Source organism: Alexandromys fortis, unplaced genomic scaffold, assembly GCF_014885135.2.
Source record: "Alexandromys fortis isolate MF-2015 unplaced genomic scaffold, M_Fortis_MF-2015_v1.1 scaffold_228, whole genome shotgun sequence".
Taxonomy (NCBI): Eukaryota; Metazoa; Chordata; class Mammalia; order Rodentia; family Cricetidae; genus Alexandromys; species Alexandromys fortis.
Genome location: NW_026068115.1, coordinates 741,968 through 760,907, shown reverse-complemented (window position 1 = coordinate 760,907; position 18,940 = coordinate 741,968). Strand labels below are relative to the sequence as shown.

The window sequence follows — 18,940 nt, the reverse complement described above, 5'->3', positions numbered from 1 at the left end:
TTCTCTTACACTCCTGCTGAATGAAGCTCCTGAATCCAAACCTCATTGTTTCCAATTGGATGGGTACTGTGTTGAAGCAGCACATACATTACAAACTCACTGTTTAATTTTTAATTAATCTGTGTTCTGGTATTGATAATCCTGTTTTCCATGTGACTAAGTTTAGGCACAGAGAAGTTATGTAGCTTGTCCAAAGTCACACGATGAAAGACAAAGACTTGAGCCAAGTTACTAAGATGCTTGCAATATTTTAACATACAAAAGCAAAGATACTATACTGGTCTTACTTTGAGGTTCACTTAACTATTTAGTAACCTGTTCGTGCCCGCTGTATCCTTTAATAATAAAAGGCCCTAGGTTCTATGTGGGACAGAGCCCCAAGCTCAGTTATTCTTCTTTTAGAAATGAGACAAGGATGCTCGGAGATTTTGAGTTAGAGTACGTTATAAAGCTCTTGGGCACTTTCTAGGTGACAGGGCCATGTGGAAAAGGTTGAGCTAAAACCATCATTTTAAGGGTCTAGTAATCAAACACATGAAGCCATGAAAAGCTTCCCTGAGCCTCTTGTCCCTTGTACTTGTCTCTGGATTTGGAGACTACCCCTTGTCATGGGAGCTGGAGTCAGGAATAATTCCTAGAAAAGCAAGGATATGGAAGCTGGAAGGAGTCAGGCTGTCCTACCAAGTACTCTCTACCCCCAATCCCAGCAGAGAAAAAGAGAATAAAGAATGTCAATCCCTTGATTCTTTTACACATGGAAGCACCAAGTCTCCAGCAGTGGTGGAATCAGAGGTGTGAAGTGCTCATCCTCCACTCTAGCTGAATAGAGGCTGAGTTGGGGTGGACTTATAGATGTGGCTTCAGAAGAAATGGGAGAACTCAGAAAGGGAGGCCTACCAACATTGAGCTGACTCTGCCTGCTGACTGACTCTAAAGGGAATCTGCACTTGCCAGTGACTCTCCCAGTCTTATCAACACTCCTAGAGTTAAGGACTATGATTCCCAGCCCACAGAGTAGGGAACCAGTTTTTGTGAACCGTTTCTAGAGCTACCTACTAGGAAGCAAAAAGCCAGGACACCAACCTTGGGACTTTCTGATCACCTATCTAGGGAGACAGGCTCCGGGTACATGGAAATAAATGTTCCACTGGGGCAATATCTCTTCCATGTCAGGATTTCCCTAGAACCCATCACAAGGAGGCTGGCAGCCCCTAGAGTTCAAAGATCATGGTGTTATTGTTCTTGTGTCCTTCTAGCCCAATGGCTCTTGGGAATGGCTAACCATTGTGAGTGGGTTCTCAGAAAAGACACCACTGAAGAGCAGGCCCTCCGCTGGCCTGGCATGAGGATCTCTAGCGGTGCTAATGAGCATCAGTGCTTCCTACCTTGTGGGATGAATTTGGCCTGACCTGGGAGTATTTGGCCCACTTCCTTCCCCTGCCAAGTTTCTGTTTCTATTTAAAGCTTGCTGGGAAATTCCAGTGGGCTCTTAAGGCTCTTTGAGCAGCGGACTTAGATTTTAATTTTGTGGGGCAGGAAGGAGCCCATCTGACTCCAAAGCAAAGCCACCACGTTCATCAACTGCTTGGCAGCTTGGTGACCTCTGGGGCAGAGGAAGGAAAGGAAAGTATCACTTTTTCTTTGTTTGTACTCAAGATTTCAAGAAGAATAAAGAGCTTAGGATCCCATTTGCCTCTTCCCTTCCCAATCATACTTGCCTCTTTCCTCTCATTTCTTTGCTTTCCTGTTAGGAGGCCACCAGCTCTCCAAGCTGTTCTTTGTTATGGACTCATATATGTATGCGCATGCATTTGGCTACATTTTATGTGTGCTGGGTAGTACAAAAAAACACTGTAACCCACGTGCATGTTCTTTCTCTGACACACACCAGATTTAACAACACGGGTACATTGCTTCATTTCTTTAACTTTGGTTTTCTCATCCGTCAAATGGGTATGATATTCCAGAGAAAACTCTCTTGAGGTTTATTATATTTTTCAGAAAAAAACAGTGTGTCAGAGTAAGTAAGGGTATTGAACTCAGTTCAACTGGGTTCACAGCTGACCCATGAGTTGGCAGTGGTGGCGCACACCTTTAATCCCAGCACTCGGGAGGCAGAGGCAGGTAGATCTTTGTGAGGTCTACAAGAGCTAGTTCCAGGACAGGCACCAAAGCTATAGAGAAGCCCTGTCTCAAAATACCCCCCCCCAAAAAAAAGCTGACCCATGCTTCTGAGCCATGTCAGTCTCCCTCTTTGTCTTATAAGGGGTATTTGAGATTAAGCTGATAGACCCAGAAGGTTGGGACACAAGGTTGCCTACATATATTCTGATGACAATCTATAAAATCATCTTTATTAATAAAATTGTTTCATTTTATAGCAAGAACAGTTTAATACCTACTGCTAATTATATACCAGGCACTGTCCTATGTATCATAATACATATGTACTCATTTAATTTCCAAAACAAACTGGTAGGACCATGTCACCACTTTTTGCTAATGTATAAGGCTTAAAGGGAAAAGTATACCTGGCCTAAGTACACAGTCTGCTGAGTTCTGTGATGGGAACATGCTGTATTCCCACGACCCAGATGGAGAGATAGCATTACAACCCCAGAAGCCTTTTATATGCCAACTCTACCCAGTCTCCTCCAGCTTGCTGGTGACCACTGTCCTGGATGAGCAGCTAATTCACAGATACAGGGCCAAATGATTTGCCCACAGCTTGGAGGCTAAGTTGGAACTGAGACTCAGGCAGTATGGCCTCAGAGCACGAGCCAGTGTCAGGAAAACAGTGGACTGATGGGAGTCTTAGTTTTAATAGCATAAGGTCATGACAGTAGAGTTTTAGTAGTCTCTCACTTCCTCAGAAAATAAGTTGCACTGTGTCTCCTCAGAACTCTCATCCTTTATTGGCTTCTCTGTCAGATCACAAGGAGAGAAGCTTTCTAAAGTAGCTCCTGCACTGCCCTTAGTACAGTCAGACACTGTGCTGAGCTCCTTACAAACACGCTGCACTCCACACATAGACAGACAGCTCCATTCCCACTCTATAGATGAGAAAACTGCAACTTAAGAGAACTTGCTGGCAGTCACATTCCCAGGGCAAGGCTTGGATGAAGTGGTCTGATTCTAGGACCTTCATTCCTGAGTTAATGCCTGCTGTCCCTGTCCACTGTGAATTCATCCTGTGGTAATTAATTATGGTGATTTTACATAGTTGTTATCATAGCCATAATCATTGTTATTCCCATTGCACTTCCTAAAGCAGACTCCAGTTTGCTTAGAGTAGGCTTGGATGGTCCTTGTAGGTTTGCATTGACATCTGCTACAAGACTGGACTCCCAATACAATGGAGCCAGACACAGCTGGTCTGCTCCTTCTCCAGCTAAGGAATATGTGCCTATGTCAGACTCTGTACTGGACATGCAGACCAGTGAGATATGGCTCTGGCCCCAGAGGTGGTCCTGGTATAAGGATAACAAAAGATTCATCACAGTGATCCCTGATGCCTCCATCCTGATGTAGGAATGCTGTTCTTTCCCTGCATCTGTCAGAGGAGACTGAGGTGGATGAAGCTGGGCCCTGCACCTCAACTTGCAGTCAGTTGTCTTCCCACTTGGCCAGCACTGCTAGTTCCTGGCATTTACATCTTCCTATTCTGTGTGGAGCCATAATTTCATCTTCCTTTTTTGGCCTTACTTGTGAGTCCTGCCTTTTCAATAACTGTCCAGTCCCTTTCCAGGATATTAGGTATTTAGGTATACCCTAAGAGGACACTTTGACACAAACATTTTTTAAAACTCTCCTGTTGGCATAAGGGCACTGGGTATCAAAGGCACTGGGAAGAGCCCCTTCATCCTGAACACTCATTCACAGTCATGCATTCACCCCTGCCTTTCCAGGTCTACTGTGAGTTTATTCTATGTTCTGGATAACGTTCTGATGGGCTTCTTAACTGCACAACAAACCATCCACTTAAAGTGTATGGTTCAATGAATTTCGAGTTTTGAAGCCACTACCATAATGATTTGGCACATTTTTATCATCCCAAAAGAGCTTCAGTTTTTACTTAACAAATACCTTGTACTTCCTGTGAGCCAGACACTACTTAAATACTTTTAAAATGTTAGTCCATTTAATACTCATAGCAAGCTTAATATAGTGTCTGTTCTATGAACCCAGAAGAAAGGAAACAGACACAGGAAGATTGACTTGCCCATGTTGGTATGGCCAGTGTGATTAGGTAGAATGTAGACTAGATGGCAGATCTCTGCCCCTCAGCTCTGGGTTCTCGTCATCTCTCTCTCCATCCCATACCTTCATTCGTTTATTAATTCATTCAAGACTTGTCAGCTGTGGGCCAAATATTGGGGTAGGAACTAAAGTAGGAAACCCAGAGACAGGGCAAAGGATCAGTAAGTAAGATACTACAGCATAAGTAAACCTAGATCAATTTGTTGTTCTGATTGTGGGAAGCCCAGGTCCTAGAAACCATATTATGCAGCAGGCTCTCAGAGCTACCAAGTTCTGGAAATCATGCAGAAACTCTACCACATAATAGCATCTCTAAATACCACAGTGAATGCCAGTTAGGGTTTTTATTGCTGCAATTAAACACCATGACCAAAAAGCAAAGTTGGGGAAGGAAGGGTTTATTTGACTCAAACTTGCACATCACAGTTCACCCTCAAAGGATTTAGGACAGAACACAAACTGGGCAGGAGCCTGTAGGTAGCAGCTGATGGAGAGGCCACAAAGGGGTGCTGCTTACTGTTCCCCAAGGCTTTCTCAGTCTGCTTTCTTACAGAACATAGGACTACCTGCCCAGAGGTGTCCCCACCCATAAATAGACTGGGCCCATGCACACCACTCACTAAATAAGAAAATGCCCTACAGGCTTGCAAGCAACCTGATCCTATGGAGGCATTTTCTATATTGAAAGTCACTCCTTTCCAGTGGCTCTAGCTATGTCTATTTGACATATAACTAGCCAGCACAGTGAAGATAAGGCTGGCATTGTCCACTTCTTTTTTTCTCAACTGGAAACCTGGAGGATTTGTGATGTCCAGTGCAGTGCTTAAGGCTACCACATGGTATGGATGAGCTAGAGGTGACTCTTAGGAAAGTAGTGCCCTCTCAGTTGCTTCTGAGCTTCTCATGTGCTTTACGCTGTCCCTTTTCTGGTCCAAAGACAAGTCAAACTAAGACTAACAAAGCACACAGGAAAAACATTTTAATATTTTAATGAGCACTATTGATGGGGTGCTGCCGTTTTTGTGTTTCTGTGTAAGAAATGCCATTTGGAAAGCTGGTGTATATGTCAGTGTTGTTTTGTGCTTTTTCCCCCCTTCCCATTCTGAGGAGAAGCCTATGGAGTCTGGTGGGGGAGGGGTTTGCAGCTGGCAGGAGCCTTGGCATATGCTGTAACTAAAAAGAGAGGGAATGTGTTGGTGGGACAAGCTACCGGAGAGCTGTCTCGGTGTGCTGCGGTACTTGTAAGTGTTCTAATTGGGTAGGATTTTTGGAGGACTATTTTGACATCTGCTCGTGTCTTTGCTGATTTTTCTTCACTTAGAGTAGGAAACACAAGCTGTGGATAAAATGGCTGTAAAATAATTGGAAGAAAAGATATATCTCTAAGATGAATTCACCAGAGACACTTCTTAAGGAGTGGAAACTAAAATCCACTTCTGGGAATCTTTCCTGAAGCACAGAGCTTCCAGCCTTCAGACTTCGTGGCCATGTCATATATATTAATGTTTTAAGTGCTTGAAGCAACTTTCAGCAAACTGGCCTTGGTTGAGTTTGCCTCCATGTAGCAGAACACTCTGGAACAATTAGTAACTGTTACTTATCTTGTAATAAAGTGGAACATTGCTTATGCTGTAATCAATGAGAAAAATCAAGGGAGGCAGGAGCACTGTGAAGGATTTAGAGCCATGGTAGGTAGGAGAGAGCACAGAAGGAAACAGTTTAGAATGATGACCCCAAACAGTAAGCTTCTTTGAGCTTTGAGGCTTTCCATCTTACCCACCTGCTTGGTGGCTCAGTGTGAATCCTGAGCACATGGGTCTGGGAGTCTCCTCACGTGAGTGTTAGAGTCAGACTATTTTCCACAGCCAGGTTTGCTGACTCCCTAAGCTGTGTGACTGAGAAATTTGCTTAGTCTCTAAGCCTCTCTCTTTGCCTTGAAGATGATGCTGAAGAGAAACAAGCTAGCACTCAGTAGCCATCCTTCTCCAGCATTCCCACACGACAGCCCCAAACCTTTGGGGAGAGAGTACCCTCCAACCAAGCTGCCTGTGATTCTTTCCTTGGGAGCTCTGAGCTTTAAGAAGCCCCTTGACATGCCAGCTCCTTTAGAAGAGGCCTTGCCACCGGCAGGGCGGCATTGTCCATGAGAGGAAACTGCCGAACCAGCTCCTGCCTAGAGCCCAGTACTGGGGACAATTCATTTACTAAGGGGACCCTGGCCTGCTAACTCAGGAAAGAAGGCCAGGGTTTTTCCTCTTCTTCAGCCTGCTGCCATTGTTGAAAAAGTAAACACTCCACACAGCTTAACTGGCAAGTCCTCCAGCCAGGATTGGAAGGAAATCAAAAGCTTGTTCCAGCCAGCCTCAGAGAGCCCACAAGGGCTGTCTGTGCTGCTGGGGCAGCTCTGAGAACACAGAAACAAGCCCCAATTCTGGTCCACACTCAACACCCACTTACAGGACGTGTCAGCCCCAAGACTACTCTCCAGTGGCTGTTGCCTCCTGCCCCTTCTGTTTGGAGCTATTGGGAGGGTCAGATGAAGCAAGGCGGAAGAGGCTGGGGTGCAGTGGTCCTCGGTTCAGTACCAGTATCCTGGCATTTCTCATCACCATTCTAATTCTGCATCCAATAGCAATCATCAGCCTTTGAAATGAAAGCTAAGCTGTTGCCTCCAAGAGGCCACTGCCACTGCAGCTTTTTTTGCCAGCTCATATTTAAAAGTCATAATTTGAGACCATCCTGATCTACAGAGTGAGTTCCAGGACAGCCAGAAGTACACAGAGAAATTTTGCCTCAAAAAAAAAAAAAAAAAGAAAAGAAAAGAAAAACAGAAAATTTAAAAAGTAACAGTAATAACCACCATGTATTAAGTCCTGAATGCTTAGCCCTGGGCATATATAACTCTGAACTTCATAATAGCCTAGAGTACTGGTTCTCAACCTGTGGGCCATGACCCCTTTGATAAATTTCTATCTCCAAAAAATATTTGCATTATGTTTCACAACAGTAGCAAAATTACAGTTGTGAAGTAGGAATGAAAATAATTTTATGATTGGGGTCATCACAACATGAGAAACTGTCTTAAAGGGCTAAAGCATTAGAAAGGTTGAGAACCACTGGACCAGAGGAACTGGTAGGAAGTGAAGAGCACATCTATTTGGGATTCACAGATGAAGTCCTTCAGTTAGATATGTCACCTTGAACAAGCTTCATCACTTCATGGAGCCTCCATTTCTTATCTCTGAAATTGGTGGTGGCATCACACTTTCTAGTTCCTGGTGGAAAAGAAAACACCAGTGGGGCAGATTATTATGAGCTCTGAAATATATGTGGCCTTAGTGGAAGAGATGATTGTGATTGGCCTTCATGTAAGTTCCTTGTGGTACATCCAAGTATTTAAACTGTAGGGTACAGCAAGGCTGCTGAATTTTGAAGGCCACTCTGAGTCTGTGTGCTCCTCTGCAAATAGGGCTTGTACAGTTCTGCCTGGTGCTCAGCAGTTATGTTAGTGTCAACACCTTCTCAATTGTACCCAGCCTGCAAATAAAGCTGTAGTTAATGGAATGATGGGTTTTAGAAGAGAAAGGAAATGCATTAGTCAAGAGTCTTGTTGGAACTCTCTAGTACTCCACCAATGGAAAGCATTTAGTAGATCTTACAAGATGATTCATAAGTTTGGGGATTGTCCCCTGCCCCCTGGAAAACGTCAGTATTTGAAGTTAGAGACTCTTACATGGAAAGATTCGAGGAATCTGTTTCCTGGCATGTTCTTATTAACTGTTAAGAGGCTCTGACCAGCATAGGCCATCCTCCTGCCTCAGAGATTCTTGAAATGTTTATTTAGGTATCATGATCTGTCCTAGAAGCTAGGGTGAGAATGTCAGACACTGTCTTCAACATCATATATATGTAGATATATAGATATAAACAATGATAAAGTTTCATTTTCCTAGCTCTTTGGTATGTTGCATAGCTTCTGTGAAATCCTCTCAATGTGATTTGGAGAGTAATCATGTGAGTTGGATAATTTCTGTGACAGTTAAATGAGCAGCAGAGGTGAGCCATGTATCTCTGGGACTGTAGCAGAGTAAACCTTTATCCAAGGGTGCTATTCTTCCCTAAAGAAGGCCGAGGGTAAGTAACTTGTCCACTGATGATAGTTCCAGTGACTCTGGATTTTCTTTACTTGCAGAAGGTCAGAAACATGGCCCTAGAAGATGTCGTGATCTTGAACGTGGACACTAACACCCTGGAAACCCCTTTTGATGACCTCCAGAGCCTCCCAAATGATGTGGTGGGTAATGTGTGTGAGTTCAGTCTCCTGAGTGCTTCGCTGTGAAGTGGGGAGACAGTGTGGTACAGGGCCTAGTATGCTGCAGGGTAATGGTGGTAGACACTGTTCAAAGATGCTACCAAAAAAGTCCTTACAACATAGATTTCCTGAAGTTGGCAAATTGCAAGATGCCTTCTGAGTGAAATGAAGTAAGTGGCTGTTAAGGAAGAAAAGTAACTTGGGTAAATTATTTTCTCTCTCTGACCTCAGTTTCTGACTTTGAAAAAGAATTGCAAGGAAGGTGCTTAGGGCTCTTATGGCAGATGTTGAAACAGCCATCTGATCCTTGACTACATGCTTACATGTTGCCAATGTTCCACAAATGGTACACACATTAAAATAATAAGTTTCATGTAAGTAGGGGGACATTTATATCATCTAGGTCTTAATATTCTCAGCATAGACAAGTGAGGCTCCTCTGTATGCTGGCCACAGTGGCAGTTTCCAGCTTTGGGCCTTCAGCTCATTCAGGATTGCAGAGTTGGGTGTGGTGGCCACAGAGGTACTTAATGCAGAGGAAGTCATAGATAGGATTCTGTAATGTTACCTGAGCTTTAGAGCCTCACATGTGAAAACCCTGTCCTGCTCAATGTTTCTGCATTTGGCACAGGCTATTCTTGTTGTGGTGGGCTGCGGGCCACTTCCCACCATTCAGCTCCCGGCCACCGGCTAGCTTTACTCAAAATAATTACACGGAAACTGTATTCTTTTAAACACTGCTTGGCCCATTAGCTCTAGCCTCTTACTGGCTAATTCTCACATCGTAATTAACCCATTTCTAATAATCTCTGTAGCACCACAAGGTGGTAGCTTACCAGGAAGATTTTAACCTGTATCCATCTCAGAGAGGAGAATCATGGCAACTGCCTGACCCGGCTTCTTTTTCCCAGCATTCTGTTCTGTCTACTCCTCCTACCTAATTTTCTGTCCTATTAAAGGGCCAAGGCAGTTTCTTTATTAACCAATAGACAGATGACCCTCCTCCATCATATTCTCAGTGTATCATTGTGTCCACAGTTGACCTGACAGTATCTTTTACCAGAGCTCCTGAAAGAAACCTCTTTTTAAGCGTTTTCCCAGTCCACATCTTCCTAGACATAACCTACTCCAGGCCCTTATTTCCAGTCCTGAGGATAGGGGCTGAGAATGTAGCTCAGTTGGTAAAGAGCTTGCTGACTATAAGCAGAGCCCTGGGTTCAATACCCAGCACCACATAAACATAGAAGTGGTGAAATATGCCTGTAATCCCAGGGGAGCAGGGAGGATCAGAAGCTCAAGACATCCTCAACTGCATAGCGGGTTTGAAGCTAGCCTAGACTACATAAGACCATATGGTTAAGGGAGAGGATTAATGATTTTTTTAAAATATTTTTTAATTATAAGAGGGAGATCTGGTAAGCACAGTTTAAGGGGAAAATAGTGATGGGCAAGACTATCATGCAAGGGGTACCTTTTGAGCAAAAGAACTACAGAAATATATAACAGACCTGTTATACATCAATCTGCCCTTGTGTGAAGGGGATGATGCCCAGTGAGATATGCAAGATGAGAGCTCAAGTGGGCCTGGCCGTCTTCAGGCTCTGAGCATCAAGAGCAAGTCATTGTGGCACTCTCTGGGGACAATCACTTGTACCCTCGGGAGGCCAAGACTTAGTCCTGTTTAACTCAGCTCTTCAAAATATGTTTTTCTTCTCTTCCCAACAAAGCGAGAAAAGCAAGCAGGCAGCAGGTGACAGTCACATGGAAAGGAGAGGAGCGGGGTGCGGGTGACAGTCATAGAGAAAGGATTCATCACACTGAACACAGTTTTAAAAGTAATGTGAGTCTTTGCTTATGTGTGTGCATAAATTTCATTAGACAGTTTTAAACAAGCCTGTTTCTAAAGCCTTCAAAGGATCGACCTGACTTCCCAGAAATTTAGCTTCCTGAAAATAGGGGAAAATTTTAATCTCATATCAAAATGGACTTTTACCCTACTTAAGAAAGAACAACAAGATCCAGCCTTCAACAACATAACACCAGTGTCAGCATAACTTACTTGTCTATTTAGTCATTCATCTACTTTTAGTTTTTTAATAATTTTTTTGAGATTATAAAATATATATATATCATTCCTCCCCTCTCCTTTTCTCCCTCCATCCCCTTTTATATATCTGCCCTGTTTTAATTCAAATTTGTTTTTCTTCCATTGGAGTGTGTGTTGTGTACACTAAATTTATAACACATCCTGCTTGTTCTGTATACTGTTTCTTGTATGGATTTTTTCAGGACTGGCCATTTGGTATTGAGAGTCGGTGTGTTCTAGCTAGAGGAAGACTATTCTCTCTCTTAGCATTCCTTAGTTGCCTGTAATTCTTTGTCTAGATTTAAGACCTTATGAGGTTTCTCCCTTCCAATTAAGCATATCTTATTGGTGTCATTTTTATTCAACTCATGTTTAGGCAGCCATGTTGGTGAGGCTTCGTGGGTGTAGCTTCTCTGATATTTCTAGGAGACATAGTCTCACAGCAAACTCTCTGGTCCTCTGGCTCTACAATCTTCATACGCTGTCTTCTGTGATGAACCCTGAGTCTCGGGAGTTGTGTTGTAGATGTATCATTTGGAACTGGGCTCCATAACTCCACAGTTTGATTGGTTATAGTTTTCTATAAGGTCTCTGTGTTTTACAAAGACTCTTTGATGAGGGGTGAGAACTACACTTGTCTGTTGGTATAAGTATAAATATTTATAGTGAGGTTAGAGAGTATACTGTGTTAGGAAAGTGACAGTTATAGGTTCTCTACCATTCATGACTTCATTAGCCACAGGCACCTGACTGGGTTACTTATATTTTCTAATACAGTATCTTGCTACACAGCCAGGCAGATCTTGAGTTCTGGCTGTACAATCATGCACTAGCAAACAAACTGTTTTAAAAGTACAAGATACATTGAGAATCAGAAATGCCCTTGTAACAAGAAGAAAATTAGTATAAACATAAAAGGTAAATAAGCTTGAAGGCATAACCATAAAAATTCATGTAAAGTAGACGGGAGCAAAGGTGAGACATAAACAAAACCTTAGTGACCGCCCCATATCTCAGTCTCAAGAGAGCTAACATATGTGCAATTGGAGTCCTTGAAAGTGGGGAAGACAGAAATACTTTATAGTCAGTTTTCAGAAGTTTTGATGGAAGTGAAAATCTAAGAGCTCTGAGAAGTTCAGTGAGTGTGGGGGTTTGTATGAAACATCCCTCGTAAATCTCGGCGTTTGAATCCTTAGTCCCTAGTGGATGGCTCGTTGAGAGGATTAGGTGTGGCCTTGCTGGAGGAAGTATGTCCTTTGGGACAGGTTTTAAAACTCTCTGTGCCTCCTGCTTGTGGATCAAGATGTGGACTCTCAGCTGCTGCTCCAGCTGCTGCCACCTTTCCTCTACTCCTCCACAAATGACTTGTAGTTCTCCAGAACGTACGCCCGTTTATAACAGCGACAAAAGTGTCACTAAGACACTAAGCCTGGTACAAACACTGGACTGAACAGTACCCACACAGTGGTACATCATGATGACCTCTCAGATCCAGTGATAAGAGACAACTTTAAGTTATCTACAAGAGAGGGGGAAAGTTTATAAGAAAAAGAAGTCATTCCAGCAGGCTTCTTGTCAGGAACTGTGTCAGCCAGAACATAGTGGGATATTTTTTTAAGTTATGAAAGACATGTTTTCAATCTAAACACTCTTTATCTACCAAAAATGTGTTCTCAAAGATAAAAGCAAACTTTTTAAAACATTTTTTTACAGATTAAGAAAAAAGTAAAAGAAATACTTGTCAACAGATCTGAGCTATGTCAAAAGAAGCTCTTGGGGTGGAGCAGAGAGTGGGTAGTAACATAATGGAGCATCTATGACAAAGGCGTGAAGACAGCCAGAAACAGTAAATGCATAGGTTTATGTAAAAAGCATATCTTCTCATTTTTAATTTTTATGAATATAACCAAGTACTCAAGTAAAAATAATCACAACATACTATGTATTGTTGTATAAACAGAAGTAAAATATATGACAGCAGGTTCACAAAGTATAGCATGCTTCATTGGTTTTTACGTTCTATAGAAATGTTGAAATGTCTGTAATGTTGTTGACTGTGGACAGTATCAAATCAAAGATAGATAAATATTGTTGACTCAGAAACCACCAGAGGAGAAAGAAGATAGGGCCATACAGCTAGCCAAGCAGTGCTGAGTGTTCCTAGTGTTTTCCAGGAGGAGTAAAAGAAGCACATACAGCCAGGTGGCGGCAGTGCACACCTTTTTAGTCCCAGCACTCAGGAGGCAGAGGCAGGCAGATAGATCTCTGAGTTTGGAGTCTCCAGGATCTACAGAGTGAGTTCTAGGACAGCCAGGGCTACACAGAGAAACCCTGTCTTGAAGAACCAAAAAAAGAAGGAGGAAGAAGAAGGAAGAAGAGGAAAGAAAAAGAAGCAGTAGTACACACAAAACAAACAAAAGCATAACAACATGCCTGGGTCCATGGAGTTGGGTGTGTGGGCAAGTCCTCTAAGCATGAGTATATGAAATATACTCCAGATTGGAGCCACATTACACATCCAAATATCCCAATAATTAGTTAATTACTTCTGTATACTACCTATAAAAATTTCACTGTATGTATGTGGTATGTATATTTGTTTGTACATATGTTTGTTGTATGTGCATGCACATGGAGGCCTGTTGAGTATCTTTTCTCAGTGACTTTTTTTTAAAGATCTTTTTAAATGTGTGTGTTTACCTGTATGTATGTCTATATAATTGTGTGCTACAGTTCTCAAAGAGGCCATATTGGATCCCTTGGAACTAGAGTTATGGACAGTTGTAAGTTACCATGTGAGTGCTAGGAATCAAATCCAGGTCCTCTGGAAGAGCAACCAGTGCTTTTAACTGCTGAACCCTCTCTCTAGCCCCCACCTAATTTTTTTGAGACAGGGCTGTCACTGAACCTGAAGCTCACTAAGTGAGCTAGACCAGCTGGCTAGTGAACTCCAGAGAGTCACCGGTCTCTGCCACAGTTCCTGGACTGCAGTTACAGATGTCTGTTGTCACATGTGACTTTACTTTAATCATGCTTGCTTATGGAGCCATTTCCCCAGCCACTTGAATTTCTCTTTAAATATACAGATTAAGATTAAAGAGTGAAAGAATGGGGCTGGGAGAGATAGTGTAACAGCTGAGAGAGCTTGAGAGAGCCCGCAGCCCAGTCATGAAGGCCAGAGTTTGGATCTTGGTGGTATTATTTCATTTGTATTTTAAACATAAAGCTTGCCTGAAGATCTGAGAGTAAAACAGCCACATGGTCAGCCTTACAGATCAGGCAGTGGTGGCACACACTTTTAATCACAGTAGCCACACTGGTTAGCCATAAGGCCGGGAGGTGGTGCACGTCTTTGATCCCAGCACTATAATCCAGAGAGGAATATAAGATGGGAGGAGGCAGGATCGCCATTTTGGTCTGAGGTAGAGATAAGAGTCAGTGACTGGTTGCTTTGCTTTTCTGATCTCCAGGTTGAACTCGGATGTCTGTCTCTGAGTTTTATTGTTTTGCTACAGATCACAGCATCATCACCCACACCAGGTGTCTCACTAACACCTGTAACTGCAGCTCCAAGGGACCCAGTGCCCTCTTTCGGCCTCTGTGGGTACCCCTACACTTAAATGTATACATACATCCAGACAGACATGCCACATCAATAAAATAAAAAATCCTTAAGTAGCCGGGCGGTGGTGGCTCGCGCCTTTAATACCAGCACTCGGGGGGCAGAGGCAGGTGGATCTCTGTGCGTACAAGGCCAGCCTGGTCTACAAGAGCTAGTTCCAGGACAGGCTCCAAAGCTACAGAGAAACCCTGTTTTGAAAAAAAAAATCTTTAAGTAAAAAATGAAAAACATATGCCATGTAGTCACTAATCAAAAGAGCGTTGCTGAAAAGAGACCAGTCTTCTGTACAGAGGAAAGTAAAAGACTATCTAACAATGCTCTTCTTTCTAGGAGGTTGTTTTTGAGCGATTTCCTTCTAAACAATAGTTTGCCCAAAGGTAAAGAAGGTAAATGTGACATGAAAGCAAAGGGAGAGCTATTGAGGGGAGAAAGGGACCCAGCTAGGCCATCAGTAAAAAGGATAAAAACAGTACATGAAAATGTCATCATGAAACTGATGTGCTATATACAAACCTAAATTAATTAAAAATAGGGTTTGTAAAGAAAACTATAGTAAGCTTCATGGAGAAACACCCAAGCTTCAGGTTTAGTTTAACATCACAGTGGTTTTATGTGATTGTCATGTGACCCAATGTAATGTGATGGAAAAGATTCTTCATATCTGGTGCTCTTTCCAAAATGTATTCTTATTTTGAAAAAAATATATACATATTCAAGTTTTGGAACATTCTACAAGATACCTGTTTAGCATGTGCCAGTCCTATAAAAGACAAAGGTTGCGAAGCAGTCTTTGTTCAGCAGAGACAGAAGCTTGGCAGTGAAGTGCAGGGTAGAACCTAAGGTGGAAAGGCACAGTGGGGCTGAGAGTGCAGCTGGAGCATGCACCAACACTGGGCTCCTACTCTGGACGAACTCTAGTGCCAGTATGGGAAATTTCGGGGAGCTGGTGACACAGACATGGGTGCTTGTACTATTTCCACAACTTCGTGTAATCTGCAGAAGTCCAAAATAAATGCTTACTTTTTAAAAAGAGAAACAAAATAAAGTAATTAGGACTATATTAATGCCTATAATTTTAGCAATTTAGATAAAATGCACAAATTCCTTCAAATACATAAGTCCAGAAAGTGACTCAAGAAGAAAGGATGTAAATGTTACTGTTCTGTTTAAAAACAATTTGCATTTGTGATTAAAACTTTTGAAGACAAATATAATTATACATAAAGTTTTTCAAAGCATTGAGGTAAAAGAAATAACTCCCAATTTTATTTCATGAAGTCAGCATTACCCAAAGATTAAAACAAAACAAAAAAAATTATCAATGGGGGCTGGAGAGATGGCTCAGAGGTTAAGAGCATTGCCTGCTCTTCCAAATGTCCTGAGTTCAATTCCCAGCAACCACATGGTGGCTCACAACCATCTGTATTGAGGTCTGGTGCCCTCTGCTGGCCTGCAGGCATACACACAGACAGAATATTGTATACATAATAAATAAATATTTTAAAAAAATTTATCAATGAAACTATAGACTGACATGCCTTATAAATAAAAATGTGAAATTATGAACAAAATATTAACAAATTGAATCTAATAAAAGATAAAACACAGTGATCAAGTTAATACAGATTGGAAATTAGTTTGAGTAATTTACCCAGTCAAAAGGCTAGAAGAGAAAACTAGACTAAGAGAGCTACAAAAGCACATGTATTTTAAGAATCACTCAGGACCCATTCATATAAAAGCTCTTAAAAACTGGGAAACCTTATGGCAAGAGGACCATCCAGGAAGGACTACTCACATCATGCCTGGTGGGAAAGATGGAGATTCAAACCAGATAATTAGGACAATAAACAAAAGAAGGCAAGGGAAGGAGGGAGAGAATTTCTGAAGTTTAGGAAAGTAAGTAGAGCCTGAAGGGATGATTCATTTGGCAAAGTGCCCAGTGTACAAGTGTGAGGACCTGAGTTTGATCTCCAGCACCCATGTTAAAATCCCATGGACCAATGAGTGCATCTTAACCCCAAGGCTGAGGGAGGGCTAGGGCCAGGCACATTGGAGCACATTGGCTGGCCAGTCTAGTTGAATGAGCCCCAGATTCAATAAGAGACCATGGCTTAAAAGAAATAACATCCAGAGTAATTGAGGAAGACATTGAGTATCAAGCCTACACATAGAAACAATGAAGTAAGTAAATTTGTTGTTACTCAGACAACATGATCCTGTATATGGAAAATATTAAGGAGCATCAAAAATGGATTTAGCAAGAACACAAGAAAATATCAATGTACAAAATTCAAATATATTCTTATATACTTAAAATGAGCAATTGAAAATGAGATTTTTAAAATAGCATGCAAAATACAAAATATATTTAACAACAATAAAAAATGTATGCTGCAAACTAAAGAACATTTGAGAAAAATTTTTTTGAAAGACCTAAGTAAATGAAGAGATATTCCATGTTTTGGATTGGAGGACTCAATATTTTTATGCAATATTTTTAAGATGTTAATTCGCCTAAATTGATCTATAGATTCAATATAATCCCAACCCAAATTCCAGATGGCTTTTTTTTTTTGAAAAGCTAATTCTAAACGTATATATGTGAATATGCTAAAGAACTAGACTAGCCAAGACAGTATTGAAAAAGAAAGCTAAAGCTGTAAGACTTTTATTACCTGACTTTGAGACTTAGAACAAAACGACATAACAAAGACAGTGTAGATGAACACCTCATAGACTCAGGAAGAACTCGGAATGAGACCTTCCCATGAACAGGGGCTTGGTCTTGTCTGGGTTCTCTTTCCCCAAAATAAATGTGCTGAATCAACTGGATGTCATTGTGGAGAAAAGGAACCTTGACTTTCACCTCATGTAATTGGTAGCACAAAACAGATTAAGCATCGAAACAGAGGTGAGACTACAAAAGAAGTAGAAGAAAACTTGAGAGAATCTAAATGAATGTGAGGTAAGCAAAGGTTTCTTAGCTAGGTTACAAAAGGCAAGCATCATAAAAGAAAAAATCATGAAGTAGATCTCAATATGGTAAATACTTACCTCCTGTAAACACAGGCATTTAATAAAGAGACAAATTTAAGGCATAGAAAATATTCTCGGTGGTTCTGTCTTTAAAGGAAAAAAGCAGGAGGATATGCTCAATAGATAACAGCAATTGCTGCCAAACCTAACAACTTAAGTTTGTCCAGAGATCTGCATGGTGGAAAGAGAAAACTGAAAATTGTCCTCTAACCTCATACGTCCATTGCGACACATGTGCAACCCCTCTGCTCCAACACGCATATCAAATAAATTAATGCCACTGTGATGGATGACTAGGTACCATTTGTATACTAAAATAAAACGTTATAACCCTTCATCTTATACATATGTTTTCTCTGTGACCAAACGCACTGCTAGGTATCTATCAGAGCAAATGAAAACTTGTATACATGCATACAAATGAGTGGATACTTTCAGCAGCTTTGTTCATAATCACCCAATTTTCAAAAAGATCCCCATGTCCTTCATCAAACAAACATATAACCAAGTATATATGTTCATAAACTGAAACCCTACTCAGTAATCAAAAGAAACTACTGATTTTTCCAACAAAATAGATATCACCCCTATTTCATAATTAGTGCAAGGATCTATTAGTAAGACATTCTGATATAGACACAGCTAGAGGTAGACATCAGATTGTCTATATGAATATATAGGAATTCTATAGAAAATATGAAGGGGATGGAGTTCTGCATCTTGATTTTTATGGTGGACATGTGAATATTTGTGTCTTTAAAAACTATAAATCTAGGAGCTGGGACCTAGCTCAGTTGGTAAAGTACTTGTCACTCAAGCATGAGAACCTGAGTGCAACCCTTAGAGCTTACTTTAAAAGCTCATACTTGGAAGCCCAGAAATGGAGAGATGTTGAAGAAAGGGTCTCTGGGGCTCACTACCCAGCCAATATAGCCTGATGAGCAAGCCCCAGGTCCCTGAGAGATGCTATTAGAAAACAAGGTGGTCCAGAGGTAGTAGTAGAGGTGGACATTTGTGAATTCTGGGCCAGCCAGAGCTACTCAGTGAGACTCTGCCTCATTAAACACACATATACACACAACAACAAAAAAGACTTCTGAAGAACAACACTCTAGGTTGATGGCTGTCTTAGACTCAAAGTGCATGTACACACACATGCACACAAATTCTAGAACTATTCACTGAAAGTGATGAGTTATAACATGTATATCACACCTCAGTAAGGCTAACTTTAAGGACTGACACCACAAGTATATTTTTAATTATTTTTTAGGTTTAATTTTATTTGTATGGGTATTGCACCAAACACATGCAGTGCCTTCAAAGGCCAGAAAAGGGCGTTGAATACCCTAGAACTGCAGTTACACACAGGTGTGAACCACCGTGTGGATGTTAGGAACCAAACATAGGTCCTCTCCAAGAAAAGCCAGTGCTCTTAACCACTGAGCCATCTCCCCAGGCCTGGCACCAGAAGTATTATCTGAGGACTTGCCTGGAACTGTTATTACAGCTCATGGGTATAGGAAATGGCATAGCCACTTAGGAAATCAGTTAATGGTTTTCTAGGAAGTTAACACAGATCTACTTCAATACCAGGAGGCTCCATTCCTAGGTGCTCATC

At 41.6% G+C, this 18,940-nt stretch overlaps 1 protein-coding gene across 12 annotated transcripts in view; it reads left to right on the top strand.

The window, feature by feature from the left end:
* Dennd1a (DENN domain containing 1A) overlaps positions 1 to 18,940 on the top strand; it is a 552,823-nt gene that overhangs the window by 368,477 nt on the left and 165,406 nt on the right. For all 12 annotated transcript variants that reach the window (XM_050124870.1, XM_050124871.1, XM_050124877.1 and 9 more), the window contains one exon: positions 8,453 to 8,554. In XM_050124870.1, the coding sequence (XP_049980827.1) occupies positions 8,453 to 8,554 (102 nt within the window). The remainder of the gene's footprint in view (positions 1 to 8,452; positions 8,555 to 18,940) is intronic.